Below are 25,802 nucleotides of genomic sequence, written 5' to 3'. Positions count from 1 at the left end.
AATCTCAAAGTACAACAAAAATTATTAATTATTGAACAAGACATTTACTAATTTATAATAAGTGTACATTAAATATTCAACAAATATTTGCTGTATCCTTACCACACAAAGCACCTTGCTAAGTATGTGGGCATCCAGGATAAAGACATGCTGGGCGGAGCTGTCCCAGTCCAGTGTGGAAGACACTGAAGCATAAGATATGATGGATGCACGTTGAAATCATTTACTCTTGCTGGAGAAACCATGTATGCACACAAAGCCCTGAACTAACAGTACAAATAACATACAATCAAACATCAAAATGTTTTTTTATATAAGCTAGCTAATTAGGCAAGTTTTTTCTTTTACCTTATTGAACTAACAATTGACTCTAATCTGCAAGCCAGATCACCTCGATCATAGGTGCAGACGTTCGTGGTTATTAAAGGATGCCTCTTATATAAGGACTCTGACACACGCACATAAGATATCATCAATGAAAAAAAGGTGAATGAGTAAATTCATCTGTGGGTTAGGTTATTGGACATATGTTGTCTCTCAAGAAATCTATAAACTTTCTTCTGTCAGGCAATGAAAGCTTCTAAGCCAAATTGTTTCTCTTTACCCTCCCAGGAACTATTAAAACTACACTGCTCATCCAATTTAATTATCAGCCCTCTATTAGCCTTGTAACAACTACTTCTTCTACTTTATTCAGTTGACTTATATTTTGTTTTTATATCTAAACTGTCCTATTTTAAAATTATTTTTAATTTTCATTAAAAAATAATAAAATTTTAAAAACTCTCAAATCCTCTTGGAAGCATATGAAGTATAAATGCTAAATAGATAGATAGATAGATAGATAGATAGATAGATAGATAGATAGATAGATGAAAATAAGAAGGCCCTATTTCCATTACACATGGGCTAACTGGTAATGTAGGCCCCGAGAACGGTTGGTGACTCTGAGAAAAGAAATAAAAAGGAACTCAGTGGATATTTCAAACATACTCAACAGAACATGCTATCTGATCGTATGCAAAGAATTAAGGAGCTTAACTACTCATTTCGCCTCACACCCTACATCTAATCTTTCAGTGAAACCTGTCAGAGCTATTCAGAATCTGGTTATTCCTCAATACCCAAACTTCTACCATCTTGGTTCAAGCATCGTCATTACTCTGCCTAGATCACTCCAAGGACCACTGGAGACTATTCTCTACATTCTCTGCCTTATAAAACTTAAGTCAGAACGTGTCACTTCTCTGCTCAAAACTCTCTAATGGCTACCTTCTCACTCAAATAACAAAGTCATTATTATGGTCCACAAATCCTTATGCAATAAGGCCCCTCCAAACTATCTGCCTCCATCTCCTACTTTTCTCCCCGCTCCCTCACATCACTTCAACTGTGATAGCCTGCTGAAATGTGAAAGAGTTAAAAGATAAGTAGAACCTGAAACTGGACAAAGGAAGTCTATACCTTAGGCCTAGTTTCTGGAACCCCTAACCACATTCTGTTAATCATGAAACTTGTAACAATGAGCTCATACGCTAACTGCCAATTTTAGCCTGTGTAACCCTGCTAGCTTGCGTGGCATGAAAAATAATCAATTGTATATAAGCTGAAAATTACTGTTTGGCCATCGCCCATGGGAACACTGGCTATTGCCCATGGGAACATAGGCAATCACCCATGGGAACATAACATTCTAACAACAAGCTTTCTGCTTCTGTACTCCCCGCTTGCACACCTGACCAGAGGATTGACAGGTAGTGAATAGGAGAAAGATGGACCTTTGTGTTTAAGACAGAATGAGGAATGGGATTTAGGGCTTAAAACCCTTGTACCCTTGCGTTTCAGGGCTGCTCCTTTGGAAGGACAGCCGCCGGCTAATAAACTGACTCTATAATCAAAGCACTCAGGTTGAGCCTGGTTGTTCCAGTCACAACACAACCACACTAACCTTCTTGCTGTTTCTAACATGCCAGACATACACTCTGACCGCAGGATCTTAGTATGTAGAATTCCCTTGGCCTGGAATGTTCCTTTCTCAGATACCCATATGACCTACTCCCTCACTTCCTTTAAGTCTTTGCCTAGATGTCACCAAAAAGCCTTCTGATGACCTCAAAACTTAAGCCCACCCTTGCCACCATATTCACCTTTCTGCTTTACTTTTTTTTAATAACATTTATCTCTATCTCATATCATAGATTATAGATAGATGATAGATAGATGATAGATAGATGATAGATAGATAGATAGATAGATAGATAGATAGATAGATAGATAGATAGATATAGATAGACGGAAAGACAGATAGATGATATTAACTTTTTCTTTTTCAATTGACTATTTCCCTACATTGGAATATAAGCTCCAGAGGACAGAGTCTGTGTTCACCCCATTGTCCAGAATAGTGCCAAGACATAATAAGTTCTCAAAAATTTCATTGAAGAAATAAATGAAGGCCAGTAATGGAGATATATTTGAATCATGGAAAACATAAAGGGAAAATCATACTCTTTGAAATGGAACATCCTGGTGGGGATTTTCCAGAGGCCCTTGGATATGTGGTCCTAAGGACAGGCCATTAAGAATCAAGTCAAGTCAATTCATAATGGAAGTGATAACAGAGTTCTTGCCTTTTAGAAACTGAAGATCTAGCATGGGAAATTGCTAAATAAGAAATAATTATGATACAATGAAATATGAATAAAGTAGATGATTAAGATAAATAATCAAGGTGCCTCTATAAGCAGTTACAGCAGTTAGTTTGTATAATTTTGAGAACAATTCCAAAAGAGGAATTCTTACAATTTTAGTCATGGTGCATTTGGAAAGCAGTGAGTTAATTGACACAATTCTCTTAAAGTATAATATAGTGTTTTGCTTATATGAAATGTAATAGTGCTATTTTCATCACACTTCATATCTCTTTAGACTAGACTTGATTTCAACCACTTACACAATGCTGCTATATCACCTCCTAGGTTGACAATTAGCTTAAGCTCTAAGGGTTTCATATACATTAACCTCATGAGCTATTTTATGAAAGTAAGGAACGTTTTAAATCCTAAACTGACATGTGACTCTATTTTACTATTTACTCGCACAGTTTTCAAATTATAGACCCAATAGGGGAACAATTTTCTGCTCATGAGTAAAAAGTCAGAAGACTAGAGTTTAGTTCTGGTTACCCACTATCCAACCATCCTGTGACCCTAACCAGGTTACACTAGTATCTCTCCAGAGTCAGTCCCTCAATGGAAGTTTTCATTGAACTTGATGATTTTTCTGTTACCTTCCAGTACTGATTTTTGTGATTTTATAATTCATATTTACTTCTCCATTAAATGTATCCAGATGAGATGAGAAATAATAAAACTATCTTGAAACTTAGAGTTGATAGTGAATGCTAGGCAATGATTGTCTACAAAATTTTCGTGAGTAAGCTTATGATTATGGTTAATTTTTTTTATAATTTGTTTTTTGTTTGTTTGTTTGCTTGTTTACCTGTTGGGATGATTACAAGGGATCCAATTCACTTGAGGGTCTGGGATATCCTCCAAGTATGGGTAGATAGCTTCCCTGCTGAAGTTCCAGCCATAAATACCATCTTCTGGAGTCACGATAATATGTGCACCCTGTTAAAAATGAACCTTATTTAAAATATTTCTCAAATAAGCAAATGATTAAAGAGGGGAGTGCGAGAAGACCTGAGAAACTGAGTGGCTGAGGAACAGCCAGTCAGGTTTTTTTTTTTTCTCTTTCAATCTTATTCCTTTGTTTTTTATATTTTTAATTTATTTTCTTTGCCCAACCACTTTCATTTTCTAATCCTAATGTCATGCTTTCCTCAGAACTTTTCTTTTTCCTAAACACTAGGAGTTTTCCAGGCTACTCATAAGTTTGCTATCCATTGAAGTTGTTAACTATAAATGTAGCTCTTCTTCAAATCAACCCCTCTCTGAACTTTGGTAAATTATTATACCTGAATGTGTCAAGATTGATTTATAACTCAAATTCTCTGCTTCACTTTCTCCTCTGCTGCAGCCTCCCCTGCTCTATACCCTGCAAATGAAATTCCTGCTTTTCAGAAGAAAGGGGCTCAGACACTGTTACCTTGTGGGTACTGGGCCTGCAGGTACAAACTGAGCTAACCTGGGCACCTTTGTATGAGAGAGTCACCCTGAATCCTGCTACAGCTTTTAGGAAAATAGTTGGACTAAAAGTGAAAAAAGAGCTTCAGAATTTTTGATAATCTTTTAAATTTTTGTATGTATAAGAATGTGTATTGATAAATATAACTTCTATGTATATATCTTTGACTTTCATCACACTTCATGTATCCCTCATCTATATCTGATTTACAAATATCTTATTTAAACCATATTTGTTCAAACCACACTTAACCTTAACCCTACATTTAATTCATTTTAGTTATATATGCATTGACATATATTTTTTTATCTGTAATAGAATGAAGCATGAAGTATATAATATATACTGTTAAGTAATTTGCAACTTAAGTTTGTTTTGATGTTATGAACTAACTCAAAATCCTACACGATCTTAAGAGAACAAATGTACATCAAAAATACTCTAAAAATAGCATCTGGTCCCTGACCTATTTATCCTCCTCCCTCCATCTGTAGCAGAAAAGAGCAACAAAGTTGTTGAATTTAGGGCAAGTTCCTCAGAGGTCTGTCTACAGTCCTTCAGTGACAACCAAGCTGTTCTTTTCCTAACTTCATCTCACTATTAGGAAAGTAATGGTGTTCTTTTTCTAATAATTTGTAAAAGGAGGTAGGATTCTGATTGTAAAACAAAAGTTCTAGGCTACCCTGACATATCTGTCATGATGTACCTTGACACATATGTAATTGGCCATGACAATGACCCTATCTCCTTAGAGCCCACTCTTTCTCTACATAGAAGCACGCTCTCTAGAGAGGTGGTACCTGTTTTGCTGCTGATATGATGGCTCTCTCCAAAAGATCCAAATTTTGGTTCATTAAGACCAATGCCTCTTTATGGGACACTGGTGTTAAGGTGTCATTAGGCAATATCACTGCATGCTCATAAACAGCTGCAATAAAGGTGTCCAGGGAGCCGGCTTTGAAGACACAGAAAACTGAAATTGCCACATAAGTCAGCAGCTGAGAAGTACCCATGCTGAAGTCCAATGACTGCTGAAAAACAGAGCAAGTCCTGATATTTATAGAGAGAAACCACAATGAATCACATGGTCCCCAGGAGTTAGTATTTTTAAAACAAATCACAACATGTAACTTTGAGAAAACGTTATGTTTACATCATAGACATAGATGTAAACAAATTTTATATAACAAATGATCTCCCCTTATCGTTGTGACAAGAGGGTTGTTCGGACACTCTCCCTGCAGATGCCTGTCTTCTTCCCATGTTTGTGCCTGAGTCCAAATTTCCCTTTTATAAAAACACCAGTAATCAGATTTAGTGCCCAGCTGACTCTAGAATGACTTCATCTTAACTTATTTGATCTGAAACTATCCTATTTCCAAATGAGGTCATATCCTAAGGTGTAAGTGGTTAGGACTTAAACATGAATTTTTAGACATTATATATTACGGAACTTCAACACACTGCAGTATATGTAAATAATTTGAAGAATAAATAGGTTTATAATTTTAAAATTATTACTGGCATCATATGAATATTTAAACACTACACATTATTTACTTTAGTTTCCTCAAAATAAGGAAGCCATGACAAAGAGAAATACAAAAGGGTCATTTATTAGTTATTGCTATATGAAAATTACCTAAAATTTAGTGGTTTAAAACAGCAAGCACTTATTGTCTCACATTTTCTGTGGGTCAGGAATCTAGGAGCTGGGTGCCTCTGGCCCAGAGTCTCTTTCACAAGGCTGGAATCAAGCTACTGACTCGGCTGCAGTTATCTCAAAGCTTGCCTGGGGACAATTCACTTCTAAGCTCCAAGTTCACCCAACATTCTGATGGCAGGCCTCAGGTCATCACTGGCTATTGCCAGAAGATGTGAATTCCTTGCTTCAGCCTTGATAAAAAGCTACCAGCATTATGGTATCTGGCTTCAAGAGAGAAGCTGCAGTCTCTTAATAATCTAATGTGAGAAGTGACACCTCATCACTTCTGTTGTGTACTAGTCATTAAAAGCAAGTCTGTAGGTCCAGCTCACACTTGTGGGAGGGGATTACACAAGGGCATAAATGAAGCAAGGATTATTGGGGATCATCTTAGAGGCTACAGACCCCAGGGTTAATAGGGCAGTATAAACAATGACAGAAAGAACAAGAGTAAGAACTAAAGAGAGAAATAGGGGGGGGATGAAAGGGAGAAAAATAATAGAAAATAGAAAAAGAGCTTATAAATTTTGGTATGCAATAAGTAGGCAAATTTTGTTTTAGTTGTAAATTAGTTTAATATTTTTCATATTTACAGAACTAGTGTTTACGATTATCCATTTTATTTTTAGATTTTATTTTGGATGTCTGATTTTTCTTTTCCTTCAATACTATAATAGATTTATTCTGTGGCTGCCAAAATAACCAAGAGGCCATGATTGCCCAGCCTTTATGAGTCTACAGCAAATACGAGCTCCTTCTACTTGCTGACTTCCTTTGGGTTTTCCATTCCCATGTGGGTGGGGATACACACTCTTCACATGAGATGTGATTGTTACTTAACAATGTATAAAAAGAAGCTCTGAAATAAAAGTTAAAACTGGAATGAGTTACAGAGAGGTTGAACAATTTTTTTTTCTTATCAGGTTAAAAATTTTATTATTGGGTTTCCAGTGTGACATAGAAAGAATTTGGAAGCTGACTTTCCTATTTGTGAACAACCGAAAACCAATAACTTTTCTTAGATACATCAGAGAATTATAGGACAAATCACTACCCCAAAATTGGAAAGACAGCCTTACCTGCAGAAGTTCACTGTTGGAGCCAGTACTGGTGTCAACATAAAAAGCATTCAAACCTGTAGAGAATTTTTATAAGAGTTTATTTGAGCCAAAACCGACAATTGCCAGGAAGCAAGATCTCAAATGCTCAGGAAAATGACAGTTTTGCAGTTTCTTTTATGCATTTGAGGTTAAAGAGAGAAGTAAAGAGGATTACCTGAAGGTGGGAGAAAGCAAGGCAGGGATCGAATAATAATAGTTAACAAGATTGTATTCTGTCTTGAGGGTGGTTTTATCTGAGAGGTCTGAAAAGAAGCATATCAAAGATTTGTTAATTTAGAGTCACAGAAACAATGAGCAGTTATACTACTTGGGGTGTGACTACCCACTTTGATCTGCCCAGTTAGTAATTTACGATCAGATTACTCTGTGAGGTTACTTTCCATAGAAGCCCTTTTTTCATCCACGACTGGAACTGGTGAGGCATCAACAGTGTCTACTACAACGCTTGAGCTGAGTCTCCTGATTACTAATGCCACTCATCACCTTTGACAAGCACTCTACAGAGTGCCGAATGCAGCCTTGCTGTTGTTCGCACAGAGTAGAGATACTGGGGCAATTGTCTCCAGCAAAACTTGTATATGAAGAGAAGCCTTGATTGATACCTCCAGACTCTTCCAACCAAATTTGCATAGAGGGAGAGAATTGCCTCTTGAGAGGGAAAATGTGACATCCCACTGCCTAGGGTAAGAACAAGACCCACAGTAATCTGGACTTTACTGACAGAGTAGTCATGACACCAACCCAGGCATCAGGTCCCAAAAGGAACTCAGCAGCAAGTCTTGCACAGAACAAATGGAGAAAACCAGAAGCACGGGAAAAGGAGAGGAGAACAAGGACTAAATAGGGTGGGTACTGCCTCTTGTACTTCTCTATGTCCCCAGCACCTAGCATAGTATACTCAAAAGATTTAATAAATGTAGCTTTTAAGGAAATATGATTCTTGTGCCAGTACTGTTATTATTAGCTTGCTGTGCAATCTTGGATAGTTTACTTCTCTTATCATTATCTCCTCAGTTGATCTAGTTCATTCAATTGATCCAGCTGATCCAGGGAAATCAAAGCAAATGCTGATCTTGTGCTGGCTGGAAAATTACTGCTTGGCTATCGCCCATGGGAACATAGGCTATCACCTATGGGAACATAGGCTATCACCCATGGTAACATAACATTCTAACAATAAGCTTTCTGCTTCTGTACCCCCGCTCGCACACCTGACCTGTGGGTTGACAGGTAGTGAATAGGAGAAAGGTAGACCTTTGTGTTTAAGACAGAATGAGGAATGGGATTTAGGGCTTAAAAACTCTGTACCTCTACATTCCGGGGCTGCTTAATTTGGGGTCTGCGTACCCCTGGCAGACCCAGCTGGCTGAATAATGAGTGTGTTTCCTATAACTCACTGATTTCTGGTGGTCCATATGTCTTTCGGGGGCTGGCAGCTACAACAATCTCAGAGTCTCCTTAAAAGCTCCTTAAACCCTTGGAATTTCCTAAGTGATGAGAAATTATTTGTTAATAAGGTAACTTTTGAAAAGCATCTAAGAATGGGGGCTGGTTGCCAATGGGGCCAACCATATGATTAAAGGGTTGCAACTTTCAGTCCACCCTGAACCTCAGGGTTGGGAAGAGAAGCTGAAGATTGAATTCAATCACAAATGGCTGATAACTTAATCAGTCATGCCTATGTAATGATAGGGTTCAGAGAGCTTCTAGGTTGATCAATATATAGGAATGCGGGAGGAGGGTATGCACAGAGAAGGCAAGAGAGCTCAATGCCTCTTCCCCATATCTTGTCCTATGCATTTCTTACTCTGGCTGTTCCTGAGTTATATCTTTTTATAATAAATTGGTAATCTAGTGAGAAAAATGTTTCTGAGTTCTGTGAGCTGCTCCAGCAAATTAATCAAACCCAAGAGGGGGGTCGTTGGTACCCCTGATCTATAGCCAGTCAGACAGAAGCACAGGTGACAACCTGAACTTGTGATTGGCACCTGAACTAGGGTGTGAGGGGCAGTCTTGTAGGACTGAGCCTTTAACCTGTGGGTGCTGATGCTATCTCTAGGTATATAGTGTCAGAATGGAGTTGAATTGTAGAACACCCAGCTGGTATCAGAGAATTGCTTGGTAGTATAGGAAAACCTCCCACACACATCAGAGTTGAGTGTCAGACTTGTAATTGGTGATAAGAAGTAGAATCAGAGTCCCAATTATAGAGTGTATGTTAAAAAGTTAGAAAAATGCCTTTTTGTTGTTACTAAATGTGTATGTCTAGATATCGTAAACCAAACTTAATTTTCGATTGAAAAAAAGAATAAAAAGCATTAATTTGAGCAAAAGAAGCTGCAGCCTGGGAGAGACAGATTCAGTAGCAACCTAAACTATCAATACGGTATAGAAGGTAGAGTCTGTTTTGCCTCCTCTAGAGACCGCACCAAAATTATAACAGAACTACAAAGCAACCAGCATGCAGAGTTGCCTGAGGTCTGGCTGAACAGAAGGCCTATAACTAGGGACAAAAATAATAGGTCACCTCAAACTAGTAGGAGAGGCGGAGATGCGAAACAGCTTGGTCCAACAACCTCATGTGGCAATCAAGAATCAGGAAGGTTATCTTGGCTCAGAGCCCCTTCCCCAACCTGAGGAGTGAGGGGTCCCAGCCCCACACTAGGATCTCCAGCCTAGTTTTTCGCTGGGGAGAGAAGTCACCACAACCTTTAGTTTTGAAAATCAGCAGAAGTTGTAGCTGAGTGAAACAGAAGGCTACAGAAATCGCAGATGTTTCTTCTAAAGGGCCCACACCTGGACTTACTCACTGATGGAATCCTCTGAGCTCCAGCAGTGCAGCAGCTACTAGAGGGGCTTCAGGGAGATACAGGAAGGCACTGAATTGTTGGGCTTCAGGGCGAGGGCTGGAGGGGCAGCTATCTCCCAGAAAGAAGTGTTTGTCAGTACCCATAATTCTTTTGTTGAGCCCTCCCCCTTCCAGCCTGAAGACACGGGCACCACTATATCTGAGTCACCATCAAACTAGATAACAAAGGTGACTCCACCAAGGTGATTCCCTGAGTGACTGTGGGACCACCCAAGCCATTTCCAGTGACTTATTTCCTAGAGGGTATTGTGTTGAGTGGAGTAAGTTAAATAGAGGAAGACAAATGCCATATGATTGCACGTATATGTGGAATCTAAAGAACAAAATAAACAAACAGAAACAGAAACAAACTCATAGATACAGAGAACATTTCAAGAGTTAACAGATGGGAGGGGTTTGGGGAGTCAGTAGAAAAGGGAGAAGGGATTAAGAAGTACAATTGGTAGTTTCAAAATAGTCTTGGAGATATAAAGTATAACATAAGGAATATAGCCAATAATATTATAATAACTATGTATAGTGTTAGAGGGACACCAGATTTATTGGGATGATATAAAAATTTATCTAAAAAAATTTTTTTAAAAGATAAGGGGCAAAACAATTTCAGAGGGACAGCTCTGTTGTTGAGCTATGGTGAGTAAGCACAGAGAATGCCATTGCATTCAGTGGTTCCGCAGCTCCCTGTACGAGACAGAGGCAGCAGAGGTTGGCTTACATAAGATGCATGGGGTGAGGGGTAATGAAGAAGGTGGGTCTACTGAGCACTAATGCAGCCTCTAGACAATAGCCTAGGAGAGAGAGGGAAGAAGGCTGGAGGCCATCAGGAGGGAGTCACAGACACAAGTACGATCCCAAGATTCTAGTGTCATAGTCCCCAGAAAAAATATCCATGAATGATAGAAGTAGAGCAAGGGCTTTTTCTGCTGCCCAGAATGTCTACGGCTTCCTGGAACTGGATCAAATTAAATCAGGTGGAAACAAATACCTATGAAAAGTCTAGGAAAGCAATTGTCATACCTTTGGTGGAAAAAGGGTGTTCCCAAACTCAGAGTTATCCTCATTCGTTCCACATATTCCAGAGAGCCCCCTTGATTTCACATGTGTCTCTTCTCAGAGTTAATGAGTGACGAGCCATATAAAAAGACTCAGGGAGCCAGGGCCTAGAGACCAGAGGTAACTGGGGAAGAGGTAACTGGGGAAAAGGTGACAGATGGCCCTTTCTAAAGAAGTTCTCAGTCTATCACAGCCTACAACAAATCCCTCAATATAAAAGGAATTTAACCATGATAGGGTAGATTTTAGTATAGAATAATTTCAGAAAGAAACAGGGTATAGTCTGAAGGAGATAATTTATCTTTTTTTAAAATTTCCATACAAATAAATCATAACAGTAGAATAAAGAGAGAATAGAATAACTTTAATTAATTAAAAAGTTGTTCATAATTACTTAAAAGATGACCTTGTTTTTTAATTTCCTAGTCTTAAATGACTAGGATCAAATACCCTCTGCATATTCAATATTTGTTCTTTGTATTTACAAATGATAGAAAAAACATTTGCATATATAAGAGCAATTATCAGAAATGGATTTTTCTAGGCCCCCTCCCATTTAAACATATGTTTCATTACATATACGTACTTATACATACTTAAAGGCATCTGCATTGAAGATGAATGCATCTTCCATAAATGAGTTTGTGCTAGATAAAATATGTAAAATGTAAAATTTATACACACATCTATGGCTTTTTAAATCTTCTTTTGTTTATTGCTTCAGCAAATTTATGACATCTCATAAACAAACACTAAGGGCTCTCTTTTTTTTTCTTACTCTCTTTGCCATTTTAATCTTGAAAGGGTGCCGGAAAAGGGGATCATTGTAATTATTCTGGTCCCTGCCCTAGGCGTGGAGGGTCCTTCTCGAACACCCTTCCATACAGCGTCATAACTAAAACAGGCAAAGGGGCTCCACTTCTGCTCTTCAGACGTCCATCTCTTGAAACCTGATCAAAGAAAGCAAAGGATTAACTCCAGTGCAGAGCTCGGTTTCCAGCCAAGATGGCTTCTCTGACATTATCACTCTAAAAGCAGCATAAAATAGACAAAAGCGCACAGGATTTGGTGTCAGAAGACGCATGCTTCAGATCTAAAGGTCTAGTAGCAGAGGGACCTTGGGTAAAAATGCAGCAGATAAATATATTGCATAGAGAGGTTAAATAAGATAATATGTAATAAAGAGTTCGTTTAACTCAAGAAACGCTATAGAAAGTATTAATTATTATTATCATTATTATAACTTCTCAGAATAACACACCATGAAATAAGTTGTAGATGCATTATTTAATGTATTTAACTTGGACCGTACAAATAAAGAGAACATTAGTTGCCAGCCATCATCTGTAATCATTTTTATTTTAATTTTCCATAACCTCATTGTTGTCTCATATCTCAAAAATCACATTTATGTAGAAAAATGAACCCCAAATTTTCCATCACGGCTTAAAGACAATCTAGAGCCACAATTGTCTTCCACATGTCTTTAAAGTGTTGCTTGTATAATGTGAACCACAATATGCAATACTCTCTCATATTTCAAAGATCTTCATTATAGCAATCTACCCTATCTGGTCAAAGAAATTTATCATCCTGAAAACCTCTTACCTCATAATGTCTTTCAGGGGCAAGCTGACTCCCACTTAGAATGAGCTGTGGAAAAACATAACTTGTTCCAAATGTGCCACTGAGGGAGAATTCTTCAAAGCTGGTAAAAGCTGACCCCACAGGCTCCCCACAAGTTCTTGGGTCAATAGTTTGACACTTCAGTAATACACATATCTATGTAGGAAAAGAAAAGACATCTTGGAAATATGTTCTCAGAAAAACACAATTTCAAGGAATAGAGGAATATGTGTTAGGTTGCCTCTTAAGCAAAGTTTTTCAAATTGCGGGCCATTACCTATTAGTGAATCCTAAAATCAATTTAATGGGTCAGAATTACCTCTTTTTTTAATGAAGCAAAATGAAATAGATGAAAATTTTAAAAATCAGAGTACATTGCCATAATTATAGCTTTTCTAATTCTAATTTGAATTATTTCATAAATGTTTGTTTCAATTAAATATCTCTTTTAACTCAGTCACACATCTTGACTGCACTGAAATGGACTTCTTGCTCTGAACTCTAATTAAAGGCAGTTTGAAAAACACTGCTCTAAAGTAACCTGACCAAGTAATGAGAATACATGGAAGTTGAAGCTTTGTAAACTCAAACCTGGCTTGTTGAGAACTAATCAATCTGCTTTATGTTTTTATCTTGCAGCCAAGACAACTAATTCTGTTCTTGCTATGACTAAACAAATAAGGTGTTCAAGGGGGTTGGGGGCATGGGAATTCTGTGATAAATGTAACATTATTCCAATTAATTGAATCCAGCTCAATTTTTAAAGAAATGCAATGATGACCTAGAAGAAAAACTAATAAAGACATTCTAATATATGTAAGCATTTCTACCTGTAAGTAATATTGGCCTTCTACAGTGTGCAGTCCGTCAAAAGCACCTAGGGCATACATCTCATCTGTTCGCTTCTCAGACATCTTGTAAGTTAAGTGACAACACAGTTCTTTCTGGCAAACCGTATAATTTCCTGTGTTTCTCTTAAGCTCTATGAAGGTGAACTCATCAAAATAAATCATCCCTGGAAACTCCAACGGCTCAGATGAGAATGGCTTGACACTTTTGGTATAAGCACTCCAGTCAACGGCTGCAGGATATGTGGGTTCCCGTCGAGGATGGGACTTCAATTCTGAGAGCATCAGCTGGCCACTCTCTGTTTCCATGTCATAGTAGTACACCTTGACTGCTTCAGGTGTGTAGATTCCACTTCCTATGGGCGACACAAAGAAACACAAATTTTGGGTTCAAACTTTGCATGATGACAAACTAATAGAATCATTCCCATAAGAAAGTTAATATAAAATTATAAAAGCATAAGGGTTTTCAAGATATGTGAGGAGATAGCTGTTACGTTGGCTTAAGTTCCAATTTGACTGACTCAGTCCTCCATAGGTCATTGCTTGCACTGAAATTATAATTTGAATTGGATAGCTTCTTTTTTTTGTTTTTTTGTTTTTTACTTAAGCTACCTTTTTTTTTAAGCCAACTTCACAACAAACTAGAAAATTCCCCAAACACGAAGGATAATTTTATTTTTCACTGACCTATTTAATGTATTTGTGTTTGAGATTCTTTATCTAGATCAATGAATAACACAGCAGTCAAGAAAGGAGCTTGCATTGTCTTGAGTATGGATATTATAAAGGATAAACTCTAAAAACCTGATTAAATCTAACATGATTTTGTCACCTCAACAAGATTTATTTCAATATTGCTAATGGATGTTGGCTGCAAAATTCTTTAGAACTGGCTTTGTTTTTTTATGTGATTTGACTTCTCTCTAACTAATTTCCCCTCATGTGAAATTGACATAATAATGTTTACATCCTTCTTTACTCACAGGGATAATGTTCTATTTAAGGAATGTTGGTATAAAAACCCATGCTATTATTAATTTTGTGACATTAGAGTTAATAAAATAATCATTAAAGAAAAGTGTGGTTCGAAAATCAGTCAAAGCTTCCTAAGACTGTCACTGACACTTGTCCCTTGACTGTTGTGAGTTACCTGTCATATGCATTCTGGTGTTGTGAGTATTTGCAGCAAGCAGGTTGACTCTCATGGCTCTGGCCCATGCCGAATGGAAGGGAACAGCTGAGAGGAGGGGCAGTGTGTTGTACCATGCCGTCGGGTAGAGAACACTGTCAACTTGAAACTCATCCACCACCACCACGGCCGGGTCATGAGAAAAAATGTCAAAGCAAGTGAAAATACCAAACTTCCCAAAAGGAGTGTCAAAAGTCATCAATTCCAAATCCTTGGGGAAATCAAATTGATTTTCAGGTGCAAAAAGATTGTACTGTTAACAATAAGCAGGAGAAGATTAGTAAGAAAACTGCCAAATAGAAGTGATCAATACTCACATATTCTTTTTTCTGTGCATGTTGATGTACATATTTAAAACTGTTACAGGTGAATATGTGTAAATCATAACCAGTATACCACTGTCTATGAGTTTTCTTAGTGTGATATTAACCAAAAAACAATTTTTCTACAATCAATGAATCAACCAATGAGATTATATCTACAAATGATATTTAAAGGGTGAATATTTCTGTCTTAAAAGCACAGGTTGAATTTCGAATCCGACAAATTTCAGATTTCACTGTATTTCTTAAATACCAAAAGCACTACTAATATGAAGTTTTACACATGTTAATAAAATAAACCTTGTCATGCCTCCCTTTGATACTGCTAGGTCTTTATAAGTGAAATGAAGTGGATTTAAAATTAATTTAGACAATGTGATAGCTAAACTTTGATAATTAGTAAATCATTAGTAACTTTTTTTTTTTCAGCCTGATTATCTCTCCAAAACTCCACTTTGCCTAGGCTCTAGAGTACAGCATATGTTTTTGCTCAGGTTATTATCTGGCCTGACTGTGCACATGTGTGCTCTCTGGCTATACCTCTCTCTCCCTCTCTGAGGATCCCACCCTCCTCCACCCTCCCTCATGTGGTAGCCCATCCTTCTTTCATCGGTGATCATCTCAAGGAATGCATGTAGCCTAATTGGAGTCAAGGCATGATGAGGTTTTCACAAAGTTTCTAGGAGAGAGAAACGTACTTTTCCTCTGGATTTTATTGCTATAAAGATGTGAGTTTTGTGTTGAGCAGCCACATAATTTCTAAAAGGACAGTAAGCTTGAGAAAAAACTAACAAAGGGCTAAGGAAATGGAGAGATGGATGACATCTTTTGAGCCTCTGAGGGACAAACTGCATCTGCAACTGGATCTACTCTTTCTATAATTTATATTTTTTAGGTACATAAGCAAGAAAGTTTCGTTGTCATTTTTTAAGCCAATTTCAGTTAGGGTTTTCTATCATTGCAATTTAAAAAGTCCTAATGGAATGAATGACTCAAGCTTAATATAAAATGTTAACAAATTGGGCCAAAAAAAACCCAAAAAACTAACTCTGGTATTAAATCATGAATGGAACAGATTTTCTCCTTTCTCGAGAATACTAAAACCTTTGTGAACTTATTATCACAGCCGTTTTAATATTCTGCAATATTCTTTTTTATGACTATTTTGAACTCAGAACCCTTATATGAAACCAAAGTAAATTAAATCCCTTTTTCAATTAAAATGTAACAATTAAGAAATGTATTCATAATAGCTCTCTCATCAACATTCAACAGACAAATATACATACATATGACAAACAAACAGAAGAAGAAGTAAATCAATTTTAAAATACAAGTAATTTTCACCTTATGGTAACGTGCCACCAGCCTACCCTCAGAATCGAACACCACATCAGTGTTGTATTGGTAACGACCATCAGGGGGACACTTAGGGTCACTGGAATTGCATGGCTTCTTGTCCCCAATATTTGCCACGACGTAGATAGAGTTGTCCTTGGCCAGGCAGCTGAGTCTTTCTTGCACTGGGGTGTAGCCAAACCTATTTCAATGGATATTGCCTTAAACTTACTACATTTTAGTCATTTCTGAACTTCCAAAGTGATACTTTATTTTCCCATTACCTATACTATAACACCTCTAGTTTAAGAATCAACAGAAAAAATTTAAAACTCACATACAATATAATCTTCATCTTTATGAAATTAACCTATTTTAATGTGCCAGACTGCAGATTGCAGTGCAACTGAAGCTCAGAAAAGATGGCAGAGGAAGGGGAAAAAGAAAAGTAATAGTTTCTCTTAAAAAGTACTCCCAGGAAGATAAAATAAATAGAAGGATAGCCAACTTTAAGTACTTATAGGCTCTAATTTGAAGATGAGTCATGCACATGAACATACCATAGAGGCAGTACAAGGACCAAAGGAAGTTATAGAGAGATTTCAGCAAATAATAAGATAAAAATTTTTAGCAACCAGAATACGCTGTTAAAGAAGTGAATTCACTAGGCACTGGAAATTTCAAGTATAATATGGTGCATCCAGGCACTCCAAGACATTCAGTTATCATAGCTCAATGGAAATGGCTGTGTTGAAATTCTAGCCATGCTAATCACCAATTTCCTCAATTTGAAATGAGAATAATTATACCTGCTACATAAATTGAATGAGATAATGCATAGTATACAGTTTCTGGGACCAAATAGGTGCTCAATAAATAAGTAATGGCCCTTACAGATTTTGTAACTACAAGAAAACAACCCAAAAAACTGGTGACTATTGCTTCAGAGACTATTCCAGCTCTCTCCTTGATCTCTTAGCCCTTTTGCAATTGATATTGACCTAATCTTTGAATACAAAGGACAGATTTATCACTATCGTTTTAGACCATTTCTTTTATTTTGTCTTCAGGAAAAACAGGGGATATTGTCAACATTCATATTCATTAAGACCTTTAGTAAAATTATCATGTAATTTGTTTAATTTTTCTTTTTTTTTTGAGGGGGGTGGCTAAGCAATCAGGGTACTTTATTTCCTATTACTTTCTCCTGAGGAAAGCCCAAGAAAGCATGGGACATGTCAGTACTCTAAATGATAGTATTTAAAGATGAAGGATGACCACATTGCCTTTCTATTATCCCTCTTAGGGATAAATATTACTGGAAAAGAAACAATGGATTTCTTTACCAATATTACCATTATATTAAATACTGGATTTCTCCTTTTTATAACACAGAGCTGAAAACTTGTCTTTTGAATAAGTGTCTCTCTAAGACTCAATAATGTTAGTTTCAGCAGTCACCTACCTCCTTAATTTAACTGCCAGAGACTAATTAGGCTTCAGGACATTTTTTCCCTGGGCAAGTCAGTTTCATCAGCTTAGGCAAATAGAGTGTATATTAGTATAATCCTCTTAATGACTGCAATAAGGAGTGCTTCCTGCTATGAGGAAAGACCCATAATCAAGTAGACACTGAATCATAGTTATATGGTTTTTCTAAACACAGATCATGTGACATTCAGAGAATATTTTTACAAAGGTGAAAAGCCCAGGGCAAGACAACTCACACGGTAGAGTTCCTATGTTGTAGCATTGGATCACTCCAATCGATTTCAAATGGTCAAAATTATTTAAGTTCCTTTTTGTGCTATAGATATAGTTCTGAACAGATGCATGTAAATTTAAAATTAGCAGATTAAATTACTTTTTAATGCATTGATTTTACCATTTAAAGAAATTATATGAGAACTATTTTTAAAAGTAAATATACCTATAATAATCTATTTCCAAATCTTTCTTATGTTTGCTTTATACAAAATATTTTTTAAGTTATGCCTAAATTACAGCTATAAATAATTACAAAATTTCTCAAAGGACAAGAAAACAAAGAAGTTCAGATCCAGTTTCTTCTGTTAAAAAAAGAAATTGTGACAGTTAACATTGGAAAGGACACAATAGCGTACAGATTCTATGTATATTTCTTCGCTTGACACTCTTGTCTGCTCTGTAAGGGAAATTTGTCTTTTTAGGAGAGGAAATTTTATTATTCCTGTTTTACAGATAAAGAAATAGAGACACCTAATGTTTAGGTTGTCTGTCCCACGTCACTCAGGTAAGAGGTGGTAGAACGTGGTATCAGAAAAAAAAAAAAATCTTCCTTTTCCAGGTCCTATGCCGTTCCCATTCACCATACTGATTACAGTGCAAACGACAGTGATGTCAAAGCTCTTTGGAAACATAGCCCATTCATCTTTTTACAATTCCTACAAAGGAAGCAGGTGTTCGTGGGTGAACCAACTTACTTAACTAGGGAACTTACCCAACTAGGGAACATACATCCTAGATATTACAACTTTCTCACTTTGTTGAAACCCAATTAAGCACATCTATTATAAAAACCATGTATACACATTAATACTACTCATTTAAAAAAAAACCTACAATAAATAACCAACTGATCTTCCTCATCTCAAGTCATTTAACAAGCAGGAAACATGTGCCACTTGGCACATACTGTGATGCATTAGAGGAGTTTAAGACCAATGCCATAGATTATTTGTCAGCAAGAATACTAGACAAGCTTACTGAGTTCGTTATTGGTATTTCATAATATCATGAATTTTTCTTCAAACACCTAAGAGTAATGACATTACCTCTGAGGGTCTTTACATGGAATCCAGTTCACTTCCGGGTGTGGGATATCCTCCAAATAGGGGTAAACGGTCTCCCTTGTGAAGACCCAGCCATAAATTCCATCTTCTGGAGTCACAATGATATGTGCACCCTACTCAAAACAAGTGAGGACATAACAGTTTCTCATAAATCACAGACACTCATACTCATCACGTTTCAAATATCCTTTACAATATCCCAGTTAGTATAAAAAGGGCATTACTTTCCTGGCTGCCAATTTAACTGCTTTCTCCAAAACATCTATGTTTTTGTTCATCAGCAACAAAGCTTCTTTTCTTGGAACAGGTGTTTCTGTTCTGTTTGGTAATATAACAGCATGCTCATACACTGCAGCAATAAAAGTGTCCAGCGCACCAACACTTACGACAAAGAGGGCAAAAATTGCCATGCATTTTGGAAAATATGATATAATCATAGCTGCAGTTTAGTACTCTTTGAGAACCAAACTCAAGTTCTTCTATTTTATATCACTGGAAAAACTTTTAGATTGAAGCCCTGCCTGCTACCAACTATTTATATTTTCTCATGAATACATTATACAATTGCACAAAATACATTTCATTACATTGAGAAAGGATGTTGTGCAACAAAACTATCAGCCAGTATTACATAACTGGATTGCCTCAAGCGTGCAGCACTATTGTTGACACTGTTCAAGGGTCCATCCAACTCTAACTGAGGAATTGACGAGCCAACCAACGAGTCCACCCCAGTCTAAAACACACTGGCTGTTGAACTCTTAATAAAATACACTTTCCTAGCAGTTCAGTATTTCCATTAATATGAACAATATTGGACAATTATAGAAGGCCAGCATCATAAGAGCAATTTGTTGAAAACTTATGTATAAAACTATGACAGATGCTGAAACGAGGCAAGCCCTTTTTAACAGAGCTCACAAAATGGCAAGGGAGAACCGTAATATACATGCTGATGAATGATGGAGACATTGTGACGTAGCGTGAGGCTACTATTGACCTTCTGATGACACATAACAGGCATTTTACAGATTTTTTTTGGCATATTTGACCACCATCACTATTCTTGTGCTTTGGGACCATTATTAAATAAAATAAGGGCTACTTGAACACAAGCATTGCAATAGGAAAACAGTTGATCTGATATCCCAGCTGGCTACCAAGTGACTAACAAGCATATACAACATAGACATGCTGGACAATGGGATAATTCATGTCTCCCGGAGGACAAGTGGGACAGCGTGAGATTTCATCATGCGACTCAGAATGGTGCACAATTTAAAACTTAGGAATTGTTTATTTTGAGAATTTTCCATTTAATATTTTTGGACTACAGCTGACCATGTGTAACTGAAACCAGCGAAAACAAAACTGTGGATAAGGGGTTACTGCTATATTTAAAACATTAATTCCCAGATGTGGTCCATATTCCATGAGGAATAAGCAAGTTGATTTTGCAAGATATACAGATAAATTCTTTTTATTTTAATAGTTGTAGATTAACACTCAATGTTTACTAGAAAATTTAAAATTCTTTCATCAAACCCATGGATAGTAGAATGTATACAATTCTGATTTATTTCTACAGTTTACCTATATGAACCCTTTATTTAGTGATGTCGAATCATTCCCTATCCTCTGAACACTGTATACACGGCTCTACCTAGATGATTGCATGTCCATTTCTCCCTGAAATGCCCTTGCTCTCCATCTATTTAAGTTATAGCTCCTTGCAGAGTTTTCTCAAAACTACCCCAGTTCTGACTGATATTTCTGAACTTTCAAAACATTATTTTCTTATCTTGTTGACTATTTCTCACAGCTTGCTGTTATCTCGACCTTTAATTTAAATTTTATGCTGATATTTAGTTTTGTAGATATGTGTCTTGTCTTCTTAAAGAGATTAAAAGGAATCTTGATGTATCATTTCAGGACATCCATGTCTAATAATCATTTAAAAAGGATACATCCCAGGGGGTGATCCCTGGAGGATGAGACTGTCTTGCTTACTGTTGAGTCTCATCACTCCAGCAGATATGTAACAGGTATGAGAGCCCAATACTTGAATAAATGTTGAATGAGGAGGAAACTAGCCACCTGAAAGTCCAGCCCGTTCCATGTTTGAAATGTTTGAATGTCACAAATCAATTAATTCTGTTTCTTTCTCTCTCTCTCTCTCTCTCTCTCTCTCTCTCTCTCTCTCTCTCTCTCTCTCTCTCTCTCTCTCCCTGTCCCTCTTTATTCTTTGTAATCCTTTCCCAAAGTAGGGAATTAAACTGGTAAGTTTGGAAGATTTATGTCTTTGTTTGCTTGTGTGGTTTGGTTATATAATTCAAAACCTTTTGATTCCAATAAACTTTTTCCATTAACTAAATAAGTATTCCTTCCTTCTCCTAGGTATCCCAGGGAGTTTCCATGCGTCCTTGTGCCCTAAAATGATACCCATCCTACACAAATTCATTTCAGAAAAAATATCTGAGGACAAGATGAAAACTATAAGACAGATCAATTGCTTTGCAATGAGGAGGAAGCTTTTTATATTTCAGGTTGAAACTCTAATTGTTGTCTTAGATCATCTGACTTTCTGAATAGAATCAAAAGAAAATATATGGGAATTCCCCTTCACTCTCCCAGTCTCTAATTCCAGGAAATGTACCAACATTTTATTATGTTGAAATCAATAGAAACTTGGATTAAGTATTCTATTATCAATGTGGTTAGTAATGCCTTTATCTCATATGTGTATAAAGAATAGAGATTATGGATGCTAGTTATGTAAACAATGTATTTGTATGTAACTTGAATGACAGTTTGAAATTATCATGAGATTATTAAGTTCAAAGTCTAAAGTTTTGCATTAAAAGAAATACAATCCTGCTTATAAATGTGTAAGTTACAAATTTTAAAGGAGGGAGGGCCACTAGAATAAAATCTCTAAAATTTCCTTGGCCCTCCCCAACTCTTTATTTCCAATAGTCACTATCTTCTTCATTGCCATTATCAGAGTCCTGATTCTGTGGCCAGGAATTATTCTTATAGGCTCTCCATCAGTGTTTCTGATCCCACTCTTTCCACCCTAACCCTCAACCAATAGTGCAAACCATTTAAATTCCCTTAAACATTGTTTTTATCAACTAAAGTGCTTCTCATGTGTATATTAAATCAAATCAGTTGATCAGAGCCCTCCTCCACTTGGTTCCATTTAATCTTTCCTGTTCTTAGACAAGACTACTCTTCTTATTGTATTTTAATATGCTTACTACTGCTCTGATCCTGGAATGATTCCTCACAAAATCTTCCCTCTCTAACTCAAGTTCCTCTTCTGTCCAATCCTTGTTGCTGTTCTCTTCTCTGAACTCTAAATGCACTTATGGTCGGTAGCTGAATTATTGTTAATAAGTTTTTGTTCCTTGTTTGACTGTCTCTCTCCCTTAGCAGATCCTTTTCTACTTCACACCTTCAATTATCTTCTATAAACTAATAATACTGTGTCTCTGTCTTTAGCTCAAATTTCTCTCTGGAACTTCAAGCCTGTTGGTCCATTCAGATAGACATTTCAACAGGTACCGCCAAACATCAACCCACCTGCTAGCATCTGTACCTATCAACTCTGCCTCCCCTCCTCTCACTATAAATGACTGCTCATGCCCTTACAAGTCCTTCCCTGTCCCTGTACACTAGATTTCAAAGACATTGCTTGAGAAATTATCCTCTCCTACTCCTTATTATCAATTTTCCTTTTTCTATTGGGTTATAATCATCAGCATACAAATATTCTATTTCCTATCTTAAAAAAAAAACATGACTCTCTCGATCTGACATCCCCTTCCAGTTCTTGCCTTATTTCTCTGCTCTGCTTTATAATAAAGCTCCTCTACACGGTTGTATATACTCTCTGTCTTAATTCTTTTCCTCCCGTCAGGATTGTGACCCTGTGATTTCACCACCTTGTCAAAGTCAGCAATGTCTACATTATTATATCCATTGGTCAGGTTTCAGTCTCATCTTATTTGACACGTTGGCAGCATCATACAGCTGCTGCTACCTCATTCTTGATGTGTTCTTCCCCCACAGTCTTTTGGTTATCATCCTTCCTTGTTGGTTTTTGTACTTACTTTGAGATTTTCTTGTGGGCTTTCTATTTTTTTTTTTTTTCCTGGTTCCTTCTTACCATTCCTGACTTTTTGATATTGGTACATCCTGGAGCCCAATGCTTGGAAATCTTTTTTATTTACATTCACTCCCTAGGTAATTTTAATTATTTCATGGCTTTAAATACCATCTATATATTAGTGGCTCACAGATTTATATCTCAAGCTCAGCTCTTTCTCCTGAACTCCATACTCCTGTGTCCAAAAACAATCAGCTTAAAATCTTCCCTTGGATATATAAAAGTAGATCAAATCAACATAAACAAAACTGAACTTTTGACCTTTCTCTCTCAACATTCCTGCGGTCTTTCAGATCTTAGTTAATGGCTTCTTTAATCTTACAGTTATTTCACGGGTTTCAGACAATAGCTTAATAACTGACATATTCGTACAACTAACTGTATCCCATATAGCAGTGAAAATGCATGAAATAGAGTGATATTTATATGGATTAAGTGTGCAATGTCGAATATAAAAATAATATGCAGAATGTTATGTATAATTAGATGCCATATATACACACTTCAAAATGATGCAAAAGAGTACTATATAGTGATATGGACATATGTAATAAACTACCAAGATGTCATGGGAATGATCTAGAACAATTTTAGGATAATTATTTCCTCTAAGGGAGGGGATAGAGAAAGGAGGAGAATGTGACCACGAGGGCAATATAAGAGGTATCATGCTATTCATAACATCTTATTGCACAAATTGAACAGTAGGTACATAGGTGATTGTTATGCAATCCTTTATATGTGTGTGTGTGTGTGTGTGTGTGCGCGCGCGCGCGCGTCTGTGTCAGAAACATTTTTATAATTAATTTTTAAATAACTTGGAATATGCTTTTGTTTTTCAATAATTGGATGTTTCATAAGAAAACTCCACAAAGCTTTGCTTTTTTCTAAGCCCTAGGCAAACTCTTCTTTCTTAGACCCTCCTTTCTTTGCCTCCACATGACATTGTCTTCTATGGAGCTACTGCCATCCACTATGTTTTTTGAGGTTATTGCACCCAAGAGTAGCAGAAGAGTAGCGCCAAGTCTTTAAAGTTCCTCCTGAAGAAAAGCGCATAGGGCCTTTGCATTTAGAGATTTTGTGCAATTCACTATGCAGAATTAGATTAGGGTAACGAAAACAAGGAAGTACATTTGTCCAAGTGACAGTAATCCAACTCAGAGCACTTTGAACAAAAAATGACACTCGTCAACTCACCTAATTGCAAAATCTAGTGGAAAACTGGTTCCACCTGCCTGAATACAGGTGCTTAAATGACGTCTTCACAGTTCTCTGGCTCGGCTCTTCTTAGTCCTCACCCTTGAAAACAATCTATTCAGTTTGCATTAAAGATGGCTTCTGGGAACTCTGGACTTACGTGATCCTTGTGCCTCTGATTATAGAAGAGAGGGCTTCTTTTCCAGTTGTTATATCAAAAGTGCTAAGGAGGATTCTCACAAGCTTAGTTTTGAACGTGTGCTCAGCCTTGCATAAATCTCTGGCCCTGCAGGTCTGGTCTGTGATTGGCTAGGCCTGGATCTATATCACACACCTTGGGACTAAAAGGAATGATTTCCAACCCAGCTACATGTAAAGAGTTCTCTTTAATAAAGAGGGGAGACAGGATATCTGGCAGAGAGAAACAATAAACGCTCACCACAGGAAGCTATAAACGTTTCTGAGTGTAATCTTGATTCCCTTGATCATTTATGCCTCCTTTTCCTGGGAGAATCAAAGCCAAAAATTGCCGTCACAGCAGAAGAGCTTGCATTTCTGAAAACATTCCAGCTCTTTGACATGTTTTCTACTTATACTTTCTTCGTTCCATCTTAGACTTTTATTCTTCCACTTAACTCTTATATTATCATTTTATCATCTTTCTAGAATACTTGGATTCCTTTCGAATCTGTGAGCTGTTTGGTTGATGAACAGGTTACTAGCCATAAGGCATGTCAACACGTGACAGTAAAGCACACCTCCGCCTTCCATCTACATGTTTCCTACTTCTATTTTCATACAGTCAAGAGTATATTTATATTAGATGTCTCCCAGCAGGAGTGATTATAAGCAATTGCTTTCATATCATATCCAAATAGCAACGCTCTGATTCACTGATGTTCTACGCATCGCTACAATATTTCTATTTGAAATCACATATGGTCATATTGGAGGTATGATCTGATCAGCGAAAGATTTTCATTTCATCCAGTAGGATCTATAGAATCTTGTCTCTGTGGGGATCCAGAACAAGTCACCACAGGATGTGCCTCTGTGGTATGCAGTTTGTTTTGAGCCAAAAACAACTTTACCTAGCAGGCTCAAGAAAAACTTCTGACTTGCCCCACCCGCTTACCTACTTAGAAGAACTTGAATTAGAGGCTTTGCCTATAAAAGATGATCAGAGATAACTTTTGTAGGTCAGGGCAAACTTGTATTTACTAAAGGTTTTCCCTTCTTACCAGCCTGCAATAAATTTTTGAAGCCCCCAAAGTACTTTACTTCATCCCCAGCTCAGGATGTCTCATATATCCATGTTCCCTTTCTATTCCTAAACCTTTCATGTGGGGTCTCTATCTTATGCATGTGGGGTTCCTATA

The 25,802-nt window shown here is 37.0% G+C and overlaps 2 protein-coding genes across 18 annotated transcripts in view; both read right to left on the bottom strand.

Annotated features, from left to right (window-relative positions):
* VNN1 (vanin 1) overlaps positions 1-10,983 on the bottom strand; it is a 29,161-nt gene extending 18,178 nt beyond the window's left edge. For 2 of the 16 annotated variants that reach the window (XM_039879053.1, XM_039879054.1), the window contains exons 1-5: positions 10,862-10,925; positions 9,782-9,893; positions 6,934-6,989; positions 4,950-5,199; positions 3,502-3,632 (exon numbers count right to left, since the gene is read on the bottom strand). In XM_039879053.1, coding sequence (XP_039734987.1) covers positions 3,502-3,632; positions 4,950-5,199; positions 6,934-6,983 — 431 coding nt within the window. In that variant the 5' untranslated portion in view covers positions 6,984-6,989; positions 9,782-9,893; positions 10,862-10,925. Of the gene's footprint in view, positions 1-3,501; positions 3,633-4,949; positions 5,200-6,933; positions 6,990-7,129; positions 7,218-9,771; positions 9,894-10,861 lie in introns of those variants that run through there. The other 14 variants (XM_039879051.1, XM_039879058.1, XM_039879050.1 and 11 more) reach the window with 14 other exon arrangements.
* A 305-nt stretch (positions 10,984-11,288) lies between these two features.
* LOC120615809 (vascular non-inflammatory molecule 3-like) lies at positions 11,289-19,571 on the bottom strand. 2 transcript variants are annotated; one of them, XM_039879046.1, is made up of 7 exons: positions 19,280-19,571; positions 19,038-19,168; positions 16,234-16,426; positions 14,525-14,816; positions 13,354-13,727; positions 12,506-12,550; positions 11,289-11,847 (listed from the first exon to the last, which is right to left on the bottom strand). In XM_039879046.1, exons 1-7 carry the CDS (start codon positions 19,490-19,492, stop codon positions 11,728-11,730), a joined length of 1,368 nt encoding a protein of 455 aa, XP_039734980.1. In that variant the 5' UTR covers positions 19,493-19,571; the 3' UTR covers positions 11,289-11,727. The 2 variants fall into 2 exon arrangements, with proteins under 2 accessions (XP_039734980.1, XP_039734979.1); XM_039879045.1 differs by having other exon boundaries at positions 11,290-11,847; positions 12,506-12,679.
* Between the last annotated feature and the right edge of the window lie 6,231 nt (positions 19,572-25,802).

This window comes from Pteropus medius, unplaced genomic scaffold (genome assembly GCF_902729225.1).
Source record: "Pteropus medius unplaced genomic scaffold, Ma_sr-lr_union100, whole genome shotgun sequence".
Lineage (NCBI taxonomy): Eukaryota > Metazoa > Chordata > Mammalia > Chiroptera > Pteropodidae > Pteropus > Pteropus medius.
Note: the sequence above shows the minus strand (reverse complement) of the source record. Positions and strands in the feature narration are given on the sequence as shown.